Source organism: Glycine soja, chromosome 10 (assembly GCF_004193775.1).
Source record: "Glycine soja cultivar W05 chromosome 10, ASM419377v2, whole genome shotgun sequence".
Classification (NCBI taxonomy): Eukaryota; Viridiplantae; Streptophyta; class Magnoliopsida; order Fabales; family Fabaceae; genus Glycine; species Glycine soja.
The window spans coordinates 40,402,112-40,426,522 of NC_041011.1; the positions used below are offsets into that span (position 1 = coordinate 40,402,112).

A 24,411-nucleotide genomic window follows, 5' to 3' on the forward strand; every position below is an offset into this window, starting at 1 on the left:
TTTAAGGCCATATAATGATTTTCTCAACTTACACACTTTGTTCTCTTGACCTTGAATCACATAGCCCTCAGGTTGTTCCACATAAATTTCCTCTCTCAAGTCACCATTAAGAAAAGCCGTCTTTACATCCATTTGATACACTATAAGTCCATGAATAGCAGCTAAAGCAACAAGAGAACGAATTGTGGAAATTTTAGTAACAGGAGAATATGTATCAAAATAGTCAATTTCTTTCTTTTGTGTGTAACCAACAACTACTAATCTAGCCTTAAATTTATCAATGGTTCCATCAGTTCTTAATTTCTTTCTAAAAATCCATTTGCATCTAATTGGTTTACTTCCCTTAGGTAAGTCAACTAAATCCCAAGTATGATTATACATGATAGAATCTAATTCACTATTAATTGTCTCTTTCCAAAAATTGGCATCAATGGAAGTTACAGCCTCATTATAAGTTTTAGGATCTTCCTCAATGAGAAAAGTAGATACAAAAACATCATTTATTTTATCGACATCATTGTTTTCAACCACGAAGGCAGTAACAAAATCTGGTCCAAAACTACTTTTTATTCTCTTCCTTTTACTTCTTCTAGGTTCATTAACTTGTTCATTTGTTACAGAGGAAGAAGTATGCAAATGTAAAGGCACTGAAGTAGTATTACAAGAAGAAATCAATTCATTAACATGTTTTGTTAAAGGAAATTCTTGTTCAAAAAAATTCTGCATTTCTAGATTCACAAATAGAATTATCTTTCAAACGCAAGAACCTATAAGCAGCACTATTTTGAGCATATCCAATAAACACACAATCAAAAGTTTTGGTACCTACATTAGTCCTCTTGAAATCTGGTAGAGCTACCTTAGCAAGACATCCCCATACTTTTAAAAAATTTAAATTTGGCGCAAATCCTTTCCATAATTCATAGGGAGTTTTATCTAGTCGTTTATGGGGAACTCTATTTAGTATATAACAGGCCGACAAAATGACTTCCCCCCACATTTGGGTAGACATACCAGAACTTAATAACATAGCGTTCATCATTTCTAGTTATTACTACTTTGTCAGCTTCAAAAACCAATTTTAATCCAGCTCTATTTAGACAACTACCAGAAATTAGGTTCCTACGCAGAGAGGGAACATACAAGACATCACTCAAAGATAATGTTTTTCCAGAAGTAAGTTTAAGGAGAATCTTTCCTTTACCAAGCACTCCAGCTGTAGCTGAATTTCCCATGAAAACACATTTTCCGTCATCAGTATCCTCAATCTGGTGAAAAAGCTCTTTGTTGGCGCATAAGTGTTTAGAAGCACCGGTATCTAGAATCCAGTCCACCTTGTTGTCGACCATGTTTGCCTCCACTACCACAGCAGCTATCACTTCTTCATTTTCTGCTAGATGTGCTTGAGGAGCATGTGGTGCAGCAGGTTTCGAGTTGTTAGATTGTTGTCCCTTCCTCAGTTTGCACTCATAAGCTTTATGACCTGTTTTGCCACAAACATAGCACTCACCCTTTCTTTTCTGAATCTTGTTATCACCTTTATTGATATTAGTGTGTGTTTTCTTTTGTCCTTTTTTCTGAAATCATTTTTCTTTTCCTTTTGACCTGTATTGATCAGCAAACTCAACAACATTAGCATTAACTGAATTTACAGAATGTAAAACATGCTTATCTTTAAGTCGGTTTGCCTCCTCTGTCTTCATATGATTTATTAATTCTTGAAGTGACAAGTCCATCTTCTTGTGTTTCAGTTGGTTGCGGTAGTCACTCCACGAAGGTGGAAATTTTTCTAGAAGCACATTAGCCTGTAATATCTCACACATCTTCATTCCTTCATTTAGTATATCACCAACTAGATTCTCATACTCATGAATCTGCTCCATGATTGGTTTGTCATCCATCATTTGGAAACGCAGCCAATTTCCTGCCACATATTTTTTTCTTCCAGCATCGTCATCGCCGTAACGTTTCAGCAGAGTGTCCCATATTGTTTTCGCAGACTTTTGATTAATGAAAAGATCAAACAGATTATCTGCCATATGAGTTAGCAGATGACCTCTAGCAGTTTTGTTGTCCTTTTCATATTTCTTCTTTGCTTCTTCGTCAGCTTTCTTGGTTTCTGCAGGAAGCGGTGTGACGACAGGGGTAGCAGGAGTTTCAGGAGTAGATGATTCAGAAGCGTTTACATCAGCGGGAGGATCTTCAAATAGCACATAATCAACCTCTAAGGCTTCAAACAAAATCAACAGTTTTTGAGACCATCTCCTATAATTTGAGCCATCTAGAGGTTCTATTTTTGACATATCCGGAGTGATTTTTGACAGACTTCCAGCCATTTCTGTTTAGTACTTGATGCAAGGAAAAAATAAATTTTGCTTTCAAAGTGTTGGAAAAGACTTGAAGTCAGAAGTACAAAACAGAAAAATATAACACAGATTGGAGGTTTGTTGTGCCGTGAAAAATCACTGCCTTGAAAGCAAAATTCGGCTAGACCTTGATGCAATCTAGTTTGCCGACTGCTCCCCAAGGTTAACACAACGAGCTATGAACACGTGCACTCGTGGCCTTAGGCTATAGAAATCACAGAACAATTGCCCAGAATTTTAGAAGTAGATAATAAGAAAAGAATTGAAAATTATTTTCTGCCTGTGCAAAACTATGCAAGACTATGACAGTCCTCTTTTTAATAGCAAAACAATGAAAAACGTCTTTTTCTTTTCCTGTCCACAAATCATAATTATTAGCTACACATTTAACAAATTGACCGTTAGAGAATAACTAATAAAGTGGAGGTTATGCTATTTGGTTTATAGCTAATTAAGAGCATTAAAAAAAAAAGGAAATATTTGTTAAAAGAATAACAATCAAAACTAATTAAAATCAGTTAGGAAATTTGGGAATAAAGAAAAGGAATATTATATTTCCGATGTGGGACATCACAATGAAACAATTGTGGCTTCAGTTTGCCATTGTCCAACAAAGAGCATCCCTAAATCAAATGTTTATTTTGGGAAGATTGTTTTCCTAGGTTGTTTCTCAACTCAGAACAAAGGGGAAGTGGTAAAAATTCCATAAAATTTGAAGCTATATTCCAGTGGAACTTGATCATACTACCTCTCTGTAAATGCTATTGAAACTGAGATATGCTATTGAGTCTGTAAGCATACTGCTAAATTATTCAACTACTAATCTTGATGTAAAATTCCCCACAGCCATACTACAATCTCTGTGCCCACCACCTGTTCGCCAAAAATTCTTTCCATTCACAAAAAGCCAGCCTATTCGCTATTGACTCAGATGGATATTTTTCTACTTCTTTCCACTTGATTAGCACCTACACCATAGGAGATAGGACATATATATACTAAACAGTAACATAACATTAAGCTCCCATCAAGCATTACATGTACACCAAACTTAAAAGGATAGATCATATAATTAATGAAATGAAAGGATAGCAATCCATCCTCTTTTTTCTTTTTCTCTTTTTTTTACGAAAACAATCTATAATCTTTTATTTTTAAATCTAACAGATCATCTAATTAACACTTAATCAAAATCATGTCCTTCTGATCTTCATAGTTTCCTTCTAACTGATTTGTTAGGAGTAACTTCTATGAGGCAGAGATAGTCTGCTGCTTTTACTGTGTTCTTTGGTTTTTATTTTTTTCATCAATCATAAAAAAAATCAAAATCAATTCAACGTAATGTTTTTCATACTTATTGATTTATACTCTATCTCTTCTCTCTATTATAAAATTTATCCATAAAAAATTATAAAAATATGTATGCAGCAGGGCAGGTTCAAGGCTAGGGCCGGTAGGGGGAGTTACATTTTCGATCCCACTTTTACAAGTTGGAAAAAACTTAACCCCAACCCCAGTCAAAGCAATTTTTTCCCGTATGAATTAGGGTGGTCAAGGATACAAACCAATCCAACAATCTTGTGATTCTGAATTAATTCAAACAAAAAAATTCATATTGTTTCGGTTCAGATTGAACAAATTCAAATCTGATAAGTTAACGGGATCTCAAATTTTGATTTTAAAAATTCCATCCAATCCGACCCACATGATTATTTACAATGTTTTTTTTTTAATCTTTAGAGCTTGGACTCTTTTAGTCCAACCCAATTCTATTGTAGTTTTCATTTTAGAGCAATGGTTCAATGATTATTATGATTGTAATGTAAAACATTGTTTAATTTTTAACTTAAGATGGAACAAGTTTCATATTAAACTAGTGCATAAAAAATGATTTTTTGTTAAATGTAGAAAATTGCATACTATCATAATGACTTTCTTATTATTTTTTAAAATTTTTTCACTTTTGATGATAAATTCGATAATCCAATTTGATCTAAATTGATTATGATTGGATTGAATTGGTTTGGAATGAATTAGAGACCCAAACTAAACAAAATTAAATCCAAACTGATCAAACCGATTAAAATTGATCGGATAAAAAAATGTCAAGGGTTCAATGCGACTTAACCCATGCTTGCCCCTAACACATATAACCATAAATTCACTTGTTTAAGTCTTTCAGGGTTTTGCTAGGTGCACCTAGCATTATTGCTGGTGCACCCAACATTTTTCTAAAATACCAAAATTGTCCCTATGCTTTTTTCGCATTTGTGATGGGTGTGTGTGAGGGTGGTCCGTAAATCGTATGGATCAAGTTGATCTGTAAGGTTGATACGGATCAAGTTGATCCGTATGTTGATATCAAGCATACAGATCAACTTGATCCGTAAGACTTCTACGAATCAACTTGATCCATATTGTTCCGTAAAAGGCTTACGGATCAAGTTGATCCGTAAGACTTCTATGGATCAAGTTGATTCGTAAAAGGCTTACGGATTAAGTTGATCCGTAAAAGGTAAGTTGATCCGTAAGCCTTTTACGAATCAACTTAAATGGCTTACAGATCAAGGGTATTTTCGTCATTTTACCTTAAGTGTTGGGTGCACCAGCAATAATGCTAGGTGCATCTAGCAACACCCGTATCCCAAATATGATACTTTCTCAAGTTTCACTTTTGCTTGGGCATTGCTTTATGCACTCAGCACAATTGTTGGTACACCCCTCGTTATTAGCACGATGTTTTAACAAACTAAGCTAATAGGTCAATTATGTTATAAAATAATTAATCTCGCTATATATAACACTAAAATTTCTAATATATATTTAATGCACATGTAAATTTAGATAATAAATTTTGTGACAATTAGCTTTGATCTAATAATTAATTTGTTTACATATATAAATTTTTATTATATCCGTATGAGGCTTACGGATTAACCCATCCTTATCAATTTTATGGACGAGTAAAATTGAAATTTTGTTGTTCTGCTAGGGCGTATTGTGCTGGGAGCACAAAACAATTTTATTCTTAACGTTCGCCCATACAATTATCAGATGACTTGAATATATTTTTAATCCATGTAAAATTAGTGAGTTTGATTTTAATCCTTATAAAAAGTTTCTTAGTTTTTCATCCCTAAAAAATTAGAAATTTTGTTTTTGCACCCTTCTATTATGTGACACTCATTAAGTGTTTACGTGTTTCAAAAGTTCAAGTGATGATATGTTAAAGATCATAGACGTAGCTAGTTGAGAAGTAAAAATAATGCTTGAACAGCTGAAATATAATAAAACTTGAAGAAACATGCACGGCTTTTATAGCTTGCATGAACACGAATAAACAAAACAAAGGGAGAAAGAAAGAGCGGGATTTCTGAACTTTAAAATATACACAACAAGCTGAAAAGCAAGATATGTTTTTATCTAGCTTACTATATTAATAATAATTCACTCAGTCAGTTAAGCAAAAAAAGTGTTCGGCATTTTTGAGCTTGAAGAAGATGTTTTCAAAAGCCATTTTCAACAGGCCTCTAATTTGGTATATGATCAGGAAAAGTAACACAAAATGGCTACCCAGCGAGGGAGAATGTGTTGAATACTTGAATCCTTTATCATAGAAGTGAACAAATTTTGTTATTTTAAATTATGATAGCTATGTACCTCTGAGCATGTTTCATGAAACTTACAATTACCAGAAAACAAAAAACCCTTTAAAATCATCAAATTTCCCATATGGCAAAAATTATGTACATTATGTCTGTTAACTTCAGAATGCAATAAAGGCAGATAGGAGAAGCATAAGTTTCCAAAAGTCAAAACCTCACCATGATAGGTAACTTCTGAAATTCCTAGAATAAAAAGACCACTACGATTTAATATAATCTAAAAGGCTAGCTATGTTTTCATTGACACTAAAATCTCCATTCAAATGATGTTCTTCTATTGAATCTGGAGTCCCATACCCTGAGCTATGACTATGCAACATTCTTTAGACCTTAGGTGCGAGCCTTGCGGCTGCAAGCACTGAATGGGTGTTTAAGTGTCAGGGTGTGTTTTCTTTTCTGTTTCCTTTGTGCATGCAAGAATTCATTTGCAAAAGATTCCAACGCTCTAACTGTCAATGGTCTGTTTCTTGTGCTCTTCCTCCTTGGAATTGTGTCATTGGGCTTTGGGCCCTGCTCATCTTCCTCTGCCATTTCCATCATTTCACCATCTTCAAACTTCAGTGAAACCTGAGGTGCATTGAAGTTGATGGAATGTTGTGATTCACATTTCTCAACTTTGTCACAAGAAGTACCATTGTCAAGACAGACTCTATTGAAATTTCTTTCTTCTTTTTTCAATTCCATGCTTACTTCAGCTGAATAAGAAATTAAAGTCACATCCTGCTGATGATCAAGTGGATTACCGGCCTTCTTGTTGGCATCTGGAAAGCAAGATGACTGGGAGAGTCCCAGTTTTTCTGATCCTAAGCCTCCTGAGGAGTTCTTAAGAATGTGGCTTGTCTCAGCCTTAGCCCAAGAAGTGAGTCTTTGCCGTTTGATGGGAGGAACTGCAACATCTGAATGACCTGATCTTGCTCTTTGACTGAATTGATTCTCTACGTTTCTCTTTGGTTGATTTCCATCAGGCACGTAGGTCTTCTGATTTTCACAGTTTTCTGCCATCTTGTTTGCATCATCAGGGTTAACATTCACTTGTTTTTGGCCACTAGCATCTCTATTGTGTTTACCTTTCTGGCAGTCAGCATCACTACTATTCTTTTTACTGTATATCTTAGCAGTTTCTGTCCCACTTGGTGAAATGTCATCAAGCTTACCTTTCCCTTGTTTTGTTTTACTAACATGCTTGTTCCCTTTATTATATACCATATCATCAGCATCTACCTCAACTTTACCTACCAAATTGGCAGGTAAAGATTTCAATTCCCTTAAATCAGATGTCTTCCCTCTGTGCACCAAACCAGTATCAAAAACTGCACACTTCATATGGTCTGCATTGTTAGTAGAAGCTCGGTGTTTGAGGTAACGATGGTGATGATTATCAGGTTGACTATCCTTGTTGGATCCCGTTTCTGCATCTTCCTCATTGCTGCCACCAACTTTAGTTTCTACAACTTCAAGCTTAAGAAGATTTGGTTCAGCTATCACTTTGCTCAAGACATCACTGACAGAATCAAAGTAATGATCACCTTTCACAAGTTTTCTCCTTGAAAACTTTTTAACACCAGGGAAAAGAAAGACCACAAGATTTTTGGAGCTTAGAGAGCCTTGATTCTTTAGTTTCTCCGAGTGCCAACCTCTTGCCAGTAAACGGGGCCAAACAGCATCCCAGAAGATATCATTACTTTTGGCTTTGCTCAGTCGATATCCTCCAGTCAAATGTTTGATTATATCACTGGGCCCAAGAGAAGACCAAGCTTTGCTAGTTGGTATTGAAAGCACCTGGGTTTTCTTCACATGTTCCACAGCTGGGCGGGTAAGGTCTGCCTTCCCCTTACCAATATCCACAGCTTCCACAAGAACACCAAGTCCGACAGTAGACTTCAAAGAAGAGATATATTCTTCTAGAGAAATTCTCCCCTCCGAATATGACTTGGAAACCTGATTATAAACATGAGCAAAGTGAGAACTGAAAGGAAAAAGAGTCCATTAACATCATAGTATACATTGACACAAGCTAAGCTAATAATCAGGCAGATGAAAGGAAAAAGAGTCCATTGACATCATAGTGTACATTGACACAAGCTAAGCTAATAATCAGGCTGATGAAAGGAAAAAGAGTCCATTGACATCATAGTATACATTGACACAAGCTAAGCTAATAATCAGGCAGATGAATCATACATATTGTAGTTCATCAACAACAACACTGAAGACAGGGGACTCTCAGAAGCAAGGTTGAATACCTGTTGCAAAGCATCTTTAAATTCTTCTGAGACATGGAGAGTCAAGTGAGACAACAGTTCACGTTGCTTCCGACCAGAAAAAAGTTTGTGTCCTGTTATACATTTTCTCCCTTTTAATTTTTTGCAATCTGACCATCTCTGATATTCATCAGACTTATAAAACTTCCCATAGTAAAACGACAGTATTTCCCCCATCCCTTTGTTCTCTAAAAATCTTTTTATCTGCACAAAATTCTTCCTGAAGATAAACAAACCAAGGAGAAAACTTTTTACATCAGCATCACTCCACGAATTATTCAAATTAGCTGCTGCTGCTACATTATCCTCCACTTCCTTATCTACAAGTTCTGAATCAGCAGGATTCATTGGAAGTTTAAGCTGTTCTGATTCTTTTATGATGGAAGGAACTTCCACCTGGTATTCATGACCAATTCGAAGATTTGACTTTGTGGTTCCAACTATCTTGCTTATATCAGGAGAACTTGGAGGAATTAGCTGCCTATAAGATGCAAGCTCCATAGTATTGTCATAATCCTTGCCAGTTGATTCCATCTGCCAAACAGCATAGGCTGTTAAACTCGTAACTATAACTCAATCAACACTTGAAATATTATAAAGAAAATGTAGATTAGATAATGTGCTTCAAACATGACTTAGAGCACTTCACCTTTAATTTGTCACGATTATTAAATTCTTTAAACTCAAACACTATATGTACACTCTATGTAGTATGTACTGCTTGTTTGAGTATTAAGAAATAAAAAATATCTCACAACACTCGGGCAGATTTGAAAGGCAGCACAAAAATGATTAGGGTTAGCACTTTGCTGAATCAGTTCAAACTAGTCAAGTGTAAAAATTTGAATACAGATAGTAAGCATATCAGGTGAGAGATGAGAGTGTGAAAGGAGTAAATTTCAACCATATAATTAAAATGTATGGTTAATATTAGAACTAATAAAGTTCTACAGTCAAGATAACTCTCACACACATGTGCGCACCCACACACACACACAAATCCTATCCCCCAAAACCCCCATGTAGTTGGCTGGTTGCCCACTAATGCTTTTGGAGGTCAATGTATTGTACATGATTACAGTACAAGTAACAAAGGAGCAACTTTTGGGGAACGAAATCTTCATTGATCAGTAATTAGGAATTATTTATTGATCAGTAATTGTATATCAAAAGACATTCGTTGATCAGACATTAGAACCTAGCTAAAATTAAAACCATTAATTTACTGTGATAAAGCAACAGAATCCTTAGCAATGACTACCAAAAGCACTCACATAAAACCCTATCTATTCTCTTTGCTGGAAAAGAAAATTCAATTTGCCTACCCTACTCCTTCTCGAATACAACATTCTTCACAGGTTGACACAGCTTCAGAATATGATAACCAACCACCATGTGTATGCGATCTTAGCAGGGGGAAAAAAATACCCTTTGTGAAAAAATGACATCAACACGAAGAATTTTGATTACCGACCAACTATATAGATAACAAACCCCCTAGCCTCTTACATGTAGGTTCATAATCAAAGCTAAAGAGTATGCTTGCAGATTAAATAATTAAACATACAACAAACAGACTCAGACATATATAAATAAGGAAAAGTAAATGAAATCAAGCACGATGACACACAGATTAAGCACAACCCCACATGAGATCACAACCATATATTGATAACAATTAATGGAAACATTATTCATCAATTTTTTTTTTTTAAAAAAAGATTGTTTCTTGGTATCCTATGAATTATAAATATCATTATACAATAAACAAAGAGCAGCACATAAACACACATTGGACAGGATGATTGGTGATTGATAACAAAGACGGATGAACATTTGCTAACCTTAGTGTATGTGTATACAAGAAAATGAGTGGTGATATTTTGAGATATACGTGTTACAAAATATAAGTTTGGTGAAACACAACATAATGAAGCATTGAAAGGAGTAGTGCTAAGAGAAACACAAGGTAAAGACTTAAAGGAAGAAGAGATAAAATGAGAACCTAATTGTGAAGAGGGGCCTCAAAGGGTGAATTCATTTGCAGGCCATGAGAGAATATATGAGAATGAGAGACTCAGAAGAGGGAACGAAGAAAATAAAGCATGCTGATATACACTTGAGTTTTAAAACGCCACGAGTTACATTGAACGAGTGACTCGGCCGAGTTCATGAAATTGGCGCTGAGTTGACCAGATTAGAAAGTCATCACAACAATGTAATTTGGGCTTTGGTTATATTGTTCTTGAAAAATTAGAATTTTAGGTTTTTATATCCTGAGAAGATGAGTTTGTTCCAACTCACTAAAATGAAGATTAATCTTGTTTGATACAAGAAGGCTTCACAATATTCATACACTTGTTTAACCAACTGAATTTTTTTTTTAAGTAATTGACTTTTAGTTTAATTTTCATTTTAAAAATGACTAAACCACCATTTCTTGAAAGTTAACGCACTTTTATTTATTTCCTAAAATTAATATCATTTTAAAATTTGGAGTTATTTCGACTAAGTCTAGTCTTAATCACTTATTAGAATTTTGCTCCATAAACATATGTTAATATTATCATTTTAAATCACATAATTTTTAAATTTTAAACTAATGTAATTGATAAATTGCTCTTTCAGAAACTTATTTAGAATTCTCTAAGCTTTAGGGACTAATATGATAATGTTATATATTTTCATAGACTAAAATTGTGCTACTCTTTAAAAATATAACTTGAATTTTTTTTGTCCTAAATTAACATAACCTCAAATGATATAAGTTGGACAAACAAAAAATTAGCTATGAAAAAGTGTCCTAATTTGCAAAAAAAGTTGATTGTAGCCGAGGCAACATTTTAGAAGGATAAGCTTACATATTTTTCACATTTTAATGCAAGTTTCTTATTCCTTAGCTCCTTATTAATAATTAACAAATAAGTCGATGGCAATGCAAGTATAAAGAAGAAGGGATGGTAGAGTGACGTTGTCTAGGTCATGGACTCATGGTTGAACAATGTTGAGGTTTGGATCAACATAGATGAAGTGACTATGTGAGATGACTTGGTGTAGAAATTTAAAAGAAAAGGAGAAGAAAAAAATCCACACAATGATAATATTTAGGTAAAATTGTATTTTTGGTCTCCCTAATTGTTTTCAATTTTGATTTTAGTCCTCCTTTAGATTCATTCACGAATTTAGTCCTCCAATTATGTCTAATCCCATAAATGTGGTCCACAAATCCAGATTTTGATGTTGACTGTTACAAATGAACGTTGACTGTCATGTGTCACATTCTGATTGGACGATAAAAATGTAGTGTTGTTGTCAACATCCAATCAAAACGTAACAGTGACAGTTAATATTCAATCAGACCATGACACGTGACAGTCAACATCCAATCAGAATGTGACACGTGGTAGTCAACATCTAATCAGAACGTAATATGTGACAGTCAACATCCAATCAGAACGTGACACATGACAGTCAATATTCCTTTGCAACAGTCAATTTAAATCTCGACTTGGGGACCACATTTACTAGGTTGGACATAATTGAAGGACTAAATTGATGAATAAATTTAAAGGGGGACTAAAATCGAAATTAAAGAGAACTAAATGACCAAAAATGTAATTTTACCTAATATTTATAATATTTAATTTCTTTGACTTTCTTCAAAGTTGTGTTAGTTATAATTTGCTTAGAGGCATATGTCTACATGCATTTCATTTTCTTACTACTTGTACTTGGCCAAGTGTGTCCTTTAGAATTATGTTAGTCTCCAAATGCTTCTTTGGAAGAGGTTTACTTCGAGCTCTTAAATATTAACTAATAAGGAATATTAATATTATTGTTAGTAGAAAAAGTGGTGACATTATTAAGTAGTGGTTCTCAGCCATCATCTATTAGCTCTTAATTATAATGTCAAACTTGTAAAAAATTGATGAACATTCTTAACTTCTATACATAATGTAATCAAAGCCAATTGTAATTTGAGTCGTGGAATCGACATAATAAGCATAAGAATATTTAAATATTGTAGTTCATTCCATTTACTGCAAATTACTAGCACCGTCATAGTGCTCTTAAATGAAAAGTCATATTTGTTAACAAATTATAAAATAATAGTCATTTTCTTTCTCTTTGACTCATCTCAAGCTTCATCAACAAATATACAAAATTTAACACTATCATTTTTTTCCTAATAACACTTCGTACATAATCATCAATGGTTTACAATATCTCTTCTTCAATAATTTTGTGGAGAATTTTCTAACACAACTATAACAACTTTGTTATTATAAGATGCTAAAAGCTTTAATAACCCAATAAAATTGTCCCTGTTTTTTTAAGTCTTAACTTTAATCACTTTCTAGCATATTTTTGAAAAATTATCTAAAAAAATACTATCAATTGTAGTCTTAAGTTGCAATCAACTATTTTCCACTTTTCTTATATTTGTTTTCACTATTAAAAAATAGAGTTTCAACATCGGTTATTAAGGACTTTCAACATCGATTATTAACCAATGTTGAAAGTATCGACATTAAAAGTATTATCGTTAACATCGATTTTCCAAAACCAATGTTAATATAAAATTACAACATCGATTATTTAAATAACCGATGTTATATAATAAGAATTTTAAAAAAAAGTTATATATCTTCATATCAACATCGATTTTAACCAAAACTGATGTTAATATATGAAGACAACATCGATTTCTAGTAAAAACTGATGTTGTATGTCTATATTAACATCGATTTTGATAAAAACTGATGTTGCTGGTAATCAAAACCGATGTTATTTACTTATAACATACATCAGTTTTTGGTAAGAACCGATGTTGTTTTATTACCATCAACATGAGTTTTTATCAAAATCGATGTTGTTAATGAAACTTAACATCGATTTTTTAAAAAACTGATCTTAAAATAACATACAACATCATTTTTTTAAAAACCAATATTGTTTTTTAGGATTGTTTTTTAATATGATGTATGTTTTTTTTTTAATAACTCCAAAATTAACCTGTAAATTTTAAAAGCGGACCACACAACATATAATTTTCATTCTGTTTTGAAACAGTTTTTATCAGAAATTCCATCAAAAATTTATTAATTACTGAATTAAAAGAATATTTAATGTTAAGGAGACACATGAATTGTAAAAAATGTAAAGTAACTAAACTATAATTACAAAATTGCCTAAACATCCTAGGTTTCATTTTTAACTTTCAAATAATACTTTGCCCACTAGATGCGAAACGCCTTCAATCTCTTTGATTCCAATGGTCTAGCATCATTGAAATACTGCATGATATAATTAAACATAAGTTAATAATATAATATCAATCATAACAAAATGAAATTTGTTTGAATTAAACAATTATTGTTTCTCAATTATTCTTGAAACTTCCTAAGATTATAGTTGACATTCAGTGTATGACGTAATACCCACACTCAGTGCTTCCTTTTTGTCTATTACACTAAATACATTATAAAATTTAGCTTTGTGAGCCCCAATTATGCCATTGATGGGACTGGCCAGCTCAAGAACATTTTAGTAATTGCTGCTTCAGGTGGTTAGGGGTGGGAATAGGCCAGGCTGGCCTACAGGGGCCTACGACCTGGCCTACATAAAGTCTGGCCTGAACTGACCTATTTAACTAAAAGGTTAGGCTCAGACTTTTTTAAAAGCCAATTAAATTAAATAGACCAGGCTTAGGCTTGTTAAAAAGCCTTATAAGCCTGATAGGTCGACCTATATATATATATATATATATATATTTATATTATTTTTTGGTACCAATTTATACTTATATTATTTTTTGGGTACAATTAATTTTTTTTTAAACCAACAGACTTTCATTACACATTATTACTCCATAACTTTCATTCTTATAATTAAGTAAGACTTTAATTTCAAATTAGGGGTGTGAGTCATGTGCCCCTTTATATTACTCATTATTTTTATTTGCTTTCCTATTCTGGTTAATGTTTTCTTTTCCATTAACTTTCCTATTACGTTCCTACCTCAAAGCAAACAAATATAAAAAGACTTTTAAAAAGGCTATCAGGCCAGGCTAGACTTTTAAAAAGGCTAGGCCGAGCCAAAATAAAAGCCTTTGATAGGCTATAGGCCAGACTCAAGCCTAAAAAATTTATCGTAGGCTAGGCTCAGGCCTCTTAAAGCCTGGTCTGGCCTGGCCTATTCCCACCCCTACAGGTGGTGTAGGTCACTACACTGACCAACTAGCAAAACTAATCCTATGCTTTAGAGGTCCGGAGTATAAGGTACATGTTCTGCCATGCAACATGTTGGACTCTCTCTCTCTCTCTATTCATTCACACATGCATGAAGTGGTAGTACTATATATAATAACACCACTAGCACTTCCTCTCTTAACCATGCATAGATATATTGTGACAAGCCTAAATTTTCTAAACTAACACTGTCTGGAACCACTATTACGCCTGGTTGTAGCCATTATTTTTCACATGTTTATTATCTATAACACATTAACCTACTATAAATAGCTAGTAGCTGCTACAATATGTATGCTAGACTTTAGGACAAATTTCCTACGTTTGTAAAGGATTTGATTTTTGTACAATAAAGAAGGCCACGTGAATGTTCAATATTCTTTATTTCACATTCTACGACAGCATAAAAATTAGTTTAGTGAAATTTGAGTAATTAAAGCTTGGCTTACCTTGTTGAAGGTGCGGACAACAACAAATCTCAACACTAGCTTAGTCGAACTTAAAAATAGTTGAAGAACTGTAATTGTTGGAGTTAACTTTCCACTTATTAAAGTTGAGAGAAACAACTCTACAGCCAATGTCCCAATCAAGTTGGTGCCCTCCAACATGAAAAACGAGGTTAGATAAGTTGGTGAGCCTGGAGTCTTTCTCCAAAGTAATGGCATAGAGTAGACAACACAATTGCTGCATGGTACTAGCTCACAATGTGAAAGCTAAGTCTACAATATTTAAAAATGTTAATGGCCAATGGCTAAGAAAGGATGTGTATGTGATTACCTTCTGAATTATAGTAGTTACTAGGACTGACAATGAATAACAAATATAAAAAGACCATAAATATAATTCGTGTCAATGTACAGAAGAAAAAAAGAGACAAACGTTTATAGTTGATTCGTTGAATTGAATTCAAGTGGCAATCTTTGAGCCTCTAATTCGTGCCAACAACACCTAATTGAGTTGTTTCCACATTATTGTTAATAAAACAACTCTAATAGCTATTAGCATGACATTGGCTGACTTGTCAGCATAAGCATGGCCAACTGAGATATCTACAACATAATTTTAGTTGTATTTATTCAGGGAATTTTTCCCTATTCTTTGTGATTGGATACTAGGTTTCTATCACAAACCAACAATGACAACAACATATATTAACTTATATATCACTTACTGAGTGAAATCCTTGAAGAGTAGCCAATGCAGTTGAATTTTCTGCTCCAGGATAACTCTGTAAAAACAAGTCAACAGTTAATAGCATAAATACTAGATAGAGTTTGGATACAAATAAGTGCAGCCAACAACTACAATTTATGCACCCTTTAAACATAGTCTTCTATAGCATTTAGTAATACACATCAATAATCATGATGTATCAATCATAATTATGCTAGTACTAGAAAGATTTAGAATTATACCACAAAATTTGTCATACTAACTATCACTTTATAAGGATTAAATATTAATAAGTAAAGATTTTTATAAGAATTACCGTAGAAGTATATTAATAATATTATATATTTTAATTTTCTTTTCAATTTTTCACTATCCTTAACATATCTGCAATCAAAATCATTTTATTACGATAGTGTTAACATTCTATACGCTTCCTTTAAAAAAATGCTATATACACTTTAAACTTAACATTTAGACATAATTTATTACAATTGCCTTTTTTTAAAAAAAGGCAAAGAAAGTATATCATTAATAAGATACCAGAGATATATAGCATGTAGGTATAAAAGGATAATTTCTAAGGTTATGAAGTATTTATAACAGCAACAATAAATACTAAATAACCAAATTTAACCCGACATCCCCACACAAGAGCATAACACTATATATCCCCCAATATTGTAGTTTAAACTATATAGCAATATTACTATTCTATACCAACTTATATCACCAAAAATACTAGGCTTTAATTCCTCCCAATAACTACAATAGATAATTGATAAGGTAGTTCTGCACAAGTTTGACCAACAATGCAAAACCAAGCTATAAATTAAAGAGCACTAGAGCACTAACCACCAGATGCACCAGCAATGCAAACCAATCCTCTGTACTACATGTATTTGAGTAAAGAACATTACGTATTGAATTGTTATACATGAATAATAATTAAATAACACAGACAAACTTGATTTATTTACACACCTTGACAGATAAGAATTAAATCTCAACTGTGACTAACTTGAATGAGTTGTGAGTTATGACAACTTGTGTTGATGAATCCTCTAGCTGATGTCATAGAAAAGCTGCAAAAAGTAGATGAAACTTATGATTTTGTTCGAGAAGATTACCTTTTCTTGACTGTTGGAGAGGCGGTAACTTCACTTTCATCGCTAATGAAGGGCCAATCACCAACCATGGAAGAATAGGAGGCACAGACAATTGAGACTTAGTACTAATTTGTTACTTAAGATAGCAGAAATAAAAACAAAAATTAAAAAGAAGCAGCAACGACATAGTAGAATAGAGTTGGTATGGACTGATTAATGCAACTAGCTTAGAAAACTAGGTTCCACTAGGTATCTCCTTGTGGAGTTGAAGTCGTATCAAGTTATTGGTTGTGAATTTAGGCTTGAGAAAATACTAGTAGCACACTTTTTTGTGTAGCACTCCTTATTTTGGCATTCATGTTGATTTCCATGTGCTTTTGGTCATTTATACATTGCTGAATGAAGCCATATGTTTATTTTTGTTCGTCTCTTAATTAAAAAATGTCAAATCCATGACCTCGACATGCTTAAAAAAAATACACTATAGAAACTAGTTTTCATAAGAAGAAATCACAATGGGATCAGAAACATGCTTCGAAGAGAACTGCAAACTTGGGCGTGCTTATTGAATGAGACTGAATAGCTAACCATCCATTTGGAACGAAAATAGAAAAACAGCCCAACAAGAAAAAGTGAGTACAAAGAGGAACCATGAAGACATGAAGCTTACCTCGACACCAACAACGACAATGGCAACGAAACTGGCAGTGAGAACGAAGAGTCGCTAAAGGAAGACATACGCGGAGGCACAAAGTTGCGATGAAGACGATGGCGCGGGCGACACTAGAGTTGTGGCAAAGACATGAGTGAATTAGGGTGTGAAGCCAATAATATTTTTAAAAATCGAGTCATTAAGATTGGTTTTTTAAAAAAATCGATGTTAAGGAAGTGATGTTAACCTTAACATCGATTTTTTAACAAAACCAATGTTAACTTATCATTTTCCAACTTCAAATTTTTGAAAAAACGGACGTTATCAAAATCATGTTAACATCGATTATTTGAAAAACTGATGTTAAGAAAGTCACGTTATTTATCATTGTAACGATGTTAAATTTAAATTTTGTAGTAGTGTTTCCAAATAACCTTTAAAAGGCTTTATAACCATGGAAAGATTGTACGTTCGATTAACTCGGTTAATAAAATTTATATTCTAATAAATTAACATTTGCCTATAAATTTTTTTTATAATCATTCTAATCGATGAATTGAGATTTTTTTTCCCACGTGTTCTAGTAAAGGACTATTTTATCATTGACTTTTTCCTATTTCACTACCATCAAAATTATAATATAGCTGGTTAAAATTGCAGATAAAAATTAAAGGAGGATTAAAATTGTAATTTAGAAGAAAAAAATCTATTTTTTTTCTATATAACAATCCAAATTCTATATTGTATATTTATGAAAAGCAATTAAAGCTTAAAAGCAATCCAAATTTAAAACTATTACGGTGTTGCCTAACATCTATTTATAATGTATAGGAAATAAAATAAAATCTCAATATTTCCTAAATAAAATAAAATAAAATAAAATTATAAAGTGAAATAAAAAAAAACTGGATCTTAATATAAGAAAAAACAATATGTTAGAATAATTGAAAGAAGAAAAAGATCACTTACTACAAACACTAAGGGAAAAAAAATTCTAAAATAAAACACGTACTGCACGTTGCTAAAGGTCCTGGCCTTCTCTTGTCTTTGTTTGAAGATAGAAAACGGATGTAAGCGTGGAAAGAAGACAAAAACTGAAGGAAAGAAAAAGAGTTCAATATTTGATAATAATACTTAGATAGCTTGTAAGTTTTTTTCTTCTTTTTTATCGGTAACAATTCAAAATAGGTATGAAGAAAATTTACAAAATTTATATACATTTTATTTAATCAATTGAATTAAACTCATTTTTTATTCGTAGGAATTGACTAAACAGAAAAATAACACTTATATATCTTGTTTAATCAAGAGAGTTAAACTCTTTTAAAAGACAACTTGTAAGTTTTAAAATACCTTAAAATATTTTTAATAGATAAAAAACTATTATTGTATGCATTTTAAGTTTCTACTAAACATAATGTATATATAAAAAGAATGATAGGTACAATTAAATGTTTCATAAAAATGAATGTTCAAATTTCATTACTAGTATAAAAAATTTTATTGACATTGGTAATTTTTTGTAACGTTAAAGTCTAAAGGGGCTGGCTATGTATTAGTAAATGGGGAAAAAATTAAAATTTATGTTATGTTTAGTTGAGATGGTGGAAATATAGATGGTAGGGGATAAAAATAAAAGATAAATATTTAAATTAAAGTAGAGTGTAAGTGATGTGTGGTCCACATGAAATTTATATTATTTTTTTTCTATTTCTCTTGCTCTTCCTAAGTCAAGCACATCTTAAAATGAAAAAAGAAAACAATAACAAGAAATATATAGTATTAAGATTTAATTGTACATTTTATTTTTTACTTTTTTTATATTTTACACGTTTTTGTTACTATTTTTTCTTGCATATTTTGTTATTTTATAAAAAATCTCATGAATTTTATATTGAATGTTTAGTGTCATTAGTAGATTGCTGACATGAAAATATACTAACATGACATTGACATAAATTAATGTACAATTAAAGATAAAATAGACAAAATTTTAAAAATAAAGATAAAATATACAAAATTTTAAAAATAAAGATAAAATACATGAAAATAATAAATGATAAAAACAATGTTAGAGAAAAGACTAAAACCCTTACCTTTTTCCTATTTCACGACCATCAAAGCTATTAAGTTATTTAACTTATCTAACTTATAAATAAAAGTTATTTTAATATAAAAAAGTTATTTTCTAACACTATACTATTGCATTTGGTAATTGCAAATTTGATCTCTCAAACTATGAATAATTGTGAGTGCAATTTAATTTTTATTTATTGTTAAATCTTTATATTTTACTAACATGCCATTAGGGTTAATGAAATTAAGTTCAGATTTTTTAACCAAAGTCTTAACTAAGTTTGAGTTCTTTTAATAAAAAATGTGAGAAAAAAAATACTTTACTAAAGATGATAAAACTTAGTCATCAATAAAAATTAATAGATACTATACACTAATATTAAGTAATCAAATAATATATGATGTGAATCACAACATTAGTGATATTTATAATTATATAAACAAATTGTATATTTTATATAATTAAATAAATTATAAAAATTAATGATGATTTAAATAAATCATGGAGTAAACCACGACATGATTTATAATTAAACATATTTTTTTGTACCAATAAAGTGTGACATAGTTGATAGCTAATCTTATCCCTTAGACGTGTGATCATGTGTTCGATTTATAATTAAACATGTTTTTTTTTACCAATAAAGTGTGATATGATTGGTAGATAATCTTATCTCTTAGACATGTGTTCATATGTTCGATTTTTAATCTGTGTATATAAAAAAATATTTGTTGAGAGATATCAATTTGGATCTCGAGATTTTAGTCTTATATGATATAAAATATTTAAATATGTAAAATATTATTTTTATCTATAAATTAAATATGTCAAATGATGCAACGACTTTGCTGCTACTAGAATAGGAAGATAGCACAGCAGAGCAAGCAAGGGTTAGAATTTAAAATTGCATGTGAGCACACCAATACTATGTCAACAATCCATGTCAATATCACGTGATTAATGACCTAACCACAACATAAATCGAACTAATGGAGGGATAAACTTCCCGAATGTGTGAGGGAGAAGAAAAAAAACGTTGTAATAAAATTGGCAAAATGGTTACAAAAGCAAGGGACAAAATATGGAATTAAACCTAGTATGAATTAGGGGGCGATTGCACCTAATTCACTTAACATGGTACTCAGTCCCTGTACCACTTCTTCCAGCATGTTTTTCAGCTGATGGAGTTTGGAGTTGAAGTTCTTTTCTCTCTGAAGCCAAGCAATTTTCTCATTCATGAGGGTGGCCTCTTCTTTGCATTTTCCTTTTCTTCATTGGCCTGGAATAGCAATGCCTCCTTCTCTGAAAGTGCTTCCAATGGGTCTTTGGCCCCAATGGCCCTCTTCGGTTTTAGGTAACAATGGTAATGTTGCTTATAACCAGGTTCTTCACCATCATTGTTGGATCCCTTTTCTACGACTTTTTCATTGCAGCCACAAACTTTAGTTTCTTCAACTTCAAGCTTAAGGTCTTCCTTCCCCTTACCAATACCTACAGCTTCCACAAGAACACCAAGTCCAACAGTAGACTTCAAACAAGAGACATATTCTTCAAGAGAAATTCTCCCCTCTGAATATGACTTGGAAACCTGATTAAGTGATTATAGACATGAGCAAAGTGAGGACTCAAGGGAATTAGAGTCCATTGACAATAAAGGTCTAAATAATATCATTTGTCCATCATTAGCACAAAAATAACTGGTAAGTCAGATATTTGGCATTAATTAATAATCACTTTAGCTACTTTGCTCATACATGCTAAGCAAATAATCAGGTAGCTGAAACATGCATAATGTATGTAGTTCATGAACAACACCTAGCACAAGGGATACACTAAGAGAAAGCTAGGTTGAATACCATTTGCAAAGCATCTATATATTCTTCTGAGACATGTGGAGTCAAGCGAGACAATAGTTCACGTTGCTTCTGACCAGAAAAAAGTTGGTGTCCTCCTGTTATACATTTTCTCCCTTTAATTCTCATGCAGTCTGACCATCTACGATATTCATCAGACTTATAAAACTTCCCATAGTAAAACGACAGTATTTCTCCCATCTCTTTGTTCTCTAAAAATCTTTTTATCTGAACAAAATCCTTCCCAAATATAAACAAACCAAGGAGAAAACTTTTTGCATCAGCATCACTCCATGAGTTATTCAAATTAGCTGCTGCTACATTATCCTCCACTTTATTATGTACAAGTTCTGAATCAGCTGGATTCATTAGAAGTTGAAGCCGTTCTGTTTCTTGTATCATGGAATGAACTTCCTCCTGGTATTCATGACCAATTCGAGGATTTGACTTTGGGGTTCCAATCATGTTGCTTATTTCAGGAGAACTTGGAGGAATTAGCTTCCTATTAGATGCATGCTCCATAGTATTGTCATAATCCTTGCCAATTGATTCCATCTGCCAAACAACATAGGTTGAAGGCAGTCAGAATTGATAACCACTAGTATGAGGCTACTTTGCTAACTTCTGTTTTCCTTTTTAAATTTTCAACCACATATATGCATGCATATTTGTCTATCTAACAAAATATTAGATATCAACTTGTCTTTAGCTTTAAATTGTCACAATTATTCTCCTAAAAAAATGTCACTATTATTAAATTCTCTAAAACTCAAATATTATTATGGATTGCTTGTTTGAGTATTAAGAAATCATAAATCTCTAACAACACAGTGGCAGATTTGAAAGGCAGCACAAAAGATCAAGCTGTTGGCACTTTGCTGAATCAGTTCAACTAGTCAAGTCAAGTGTGAAATTTGGAATTTAAATAGTAATTAAGCGTATCAAGTGAGAGATGAGTGTTAAAGAAGTGAATTTCAATCATATAACTATATAATCATAAGCATTCATATATGGTTATATATATAAAATCTCCCGAAACCCCAATCTGTAGTTGGCTGGTTGGCCACTGATGCTTTTAGAGGTCAATGTATTGTACAGAATTAGAATACAAGTAATAAAGGAGCAACTTAAGGGGGAAGGAATTCTTCATTGATCAGTAATTCCAAAATATAATTTTTTTTTTCTGCACCAAGGTAATTAGAATCTAGCTCAAATTAAAACCATTATTTCTATACCAAGGGTAAAGCAACAGAATCCTGATTCCTGAACAATGGCTGCCTAAAGTACTCACATAAAACCCTATCAATTCTCTTTGCCGGAAAAGCAAAGCCAGTTTTCCTACCCTATTCCTTTTCGAATAAAACATTCTTCATAGGTTGGCACAGCTTCAGAATATGATTACACCATATAACAACCACCATGTGTATCCATTATTAGCAGGGGAAAAAAGTAGCCTTTGTGAAAAATGATGTCAACGCCAAGAATTTTGATTACCAACCAACTATAAGATAACATACACCATATCCTCTTACATGTACCATTATTATAATCAAAGCCACCGAGTGTGCTAGTAGATTAAATAATTAAATATACAAGAAAGAAACAGAGCCAGCCAGACGTATGTGACTAAGGCAGAATATATGAAATCATGGAAACCAGAAAATAACAAGTACAATGACGCAGAGATTGAGCACAACCCCACTTGAGATATTGCTAAGAATTAATGGACGCATGTTTATCACCAAAAATGTTTAAAGATTCTTTATTGGTATCCTAAGAATTATGATATCAGATTATCATTATTATACAACATTCAGCAACCCCTCATGAGATCGCAACCATATATTGCTAATTATTTTCCCATTCATAAAAAAACATATATTGCTATGAATTAATGGATACATTGTTTATCATAAAAAATATTTAAAAGACACTTTCTTGGTATCCAAAGAATTATGATATCATTATTACACACACAACAGCACATAGACGTACATATTGGACAAGATGATTGATAACAAAGATGGATGAAATTAACATTTGTTAACAGCCTCAGTGAAAGTGCTGGAAACGTCAAAAGCATGCATGCAAATACGTATGTTTATACAAGAAAATGAGTGGTGAAACTATGAAGGGTGTTGTGATAAGAGAAAGACAAGGTAAAGACGCAAAGGAAGAAGAGTAAAATGAGAAACCTGAGCGTAAAGTGGGGCTTCAGTGGGTGAACTCGCTGGCCACGAGAGAGATGAGAAAACAAAGAAAATAAAGCATAATGTTAAACACACTCCACTCGAGTTTTTAAACGCGCCAAGTTACGTTAAACGAGTGACTCGGCCGAGTTCATCTAATTGGCGCTGATTTGACCAAATTTGAAAGTCGTGAGAACAAAAGGAACAAGATAATCCTTGGCTCTATTCTTCTTGAAAAATGACAATTTGGGTTGACATGATTTTTAAAAGAAATTAATAATGAGTTTGTTAAAAAAAAGTTTTAAGAGTAATTGAGTTTTAGCTTAATTTTTATTTTAAATCTCAAGATTTAAAAACGAGTTAACCATCATTCCCTAAATGTGTAACACATTGTTATATTGGTCTTTAAAATTAATTTTTTAAAAAATAAGTCTCTAAAATTTTCATCTAAATCACTATTGATATTTTGGTCTCAAAATATAGGTTAATGCTATCATTTTAAGTTGTTTTTTAAATTTGGATTAACTAAATTTTTGTTTCAATTTTTTTTAAATTCAATTTTTAATTCTGAACAAAAGTTTGACTAATGTCTTTTAACTTTTTCTGGTATGATTTTTAATTCCTATACAAAAATTTTATCGATTGATATTCCGAAACTTTTTAAAAATTTGTTTTTTAGTCTTGAAATCCTATTAAATGATTAAAATAATGGAATTAAAACTTTTGGTTAGCGTAACTCATTGCTAGAATGCCATGGACGCCATGTCATTTATTTTATTAAATACCAAGTTGTTTTTTCAATTTGGCAGTCATGAGAC

The 24,411-nt window shown here is 32.3% G+C and overlaps 1 protein-coding gene across 1 annotated transcript; it reads right to left on the reverse strand.

Annotated features, from left to right (window-relative positions):
• Nucleotides 1-6,042: 6,042 nt before the first annotated feature.
• LOC114370036 lies at nt 6,043-10,405 on the reverse strand. The gene is made up of 3 exons (XM_028327329.1): nt 10,298-10,405; nt 8,275-8,826; nt 6,043-7,969 (listed from the first exon to the last, which is right to left on the reverse strand). The coding sequence occupies exons 2-3, from the start codon at nt 8,824-8,826 to the stop codon at nt 6,362-6,364; spliced, it is 2,160 nt and encodes a 719-aa protein (XP_028183130.1). The 5' UTR covers nt 10,298-10,405; the 3' UTR covers nt 6,043-6,361.
• Nucleotides 10,406-24,411: the final 14,006 nt, after the last annotated feature.

What these genes read in the sequence shown, in the direction of transcription:
- LOC114370036 (XM_028327329.1), bottom strand. Translation starts at nt 8,826, where the DNA reads ATGGAATCAACTGGCAAGGATTATGACAATACTATGGAGCTTGCATCT. An exon ending in TTAAAGATGCTTTGCAACAG is followed by an intron (nt 7,970 to 8,274) that starts GTATTCAACCTT and finishes GTTTATAATCAG; the next exon opens with GTTTCCAAGTCATATTCGGA.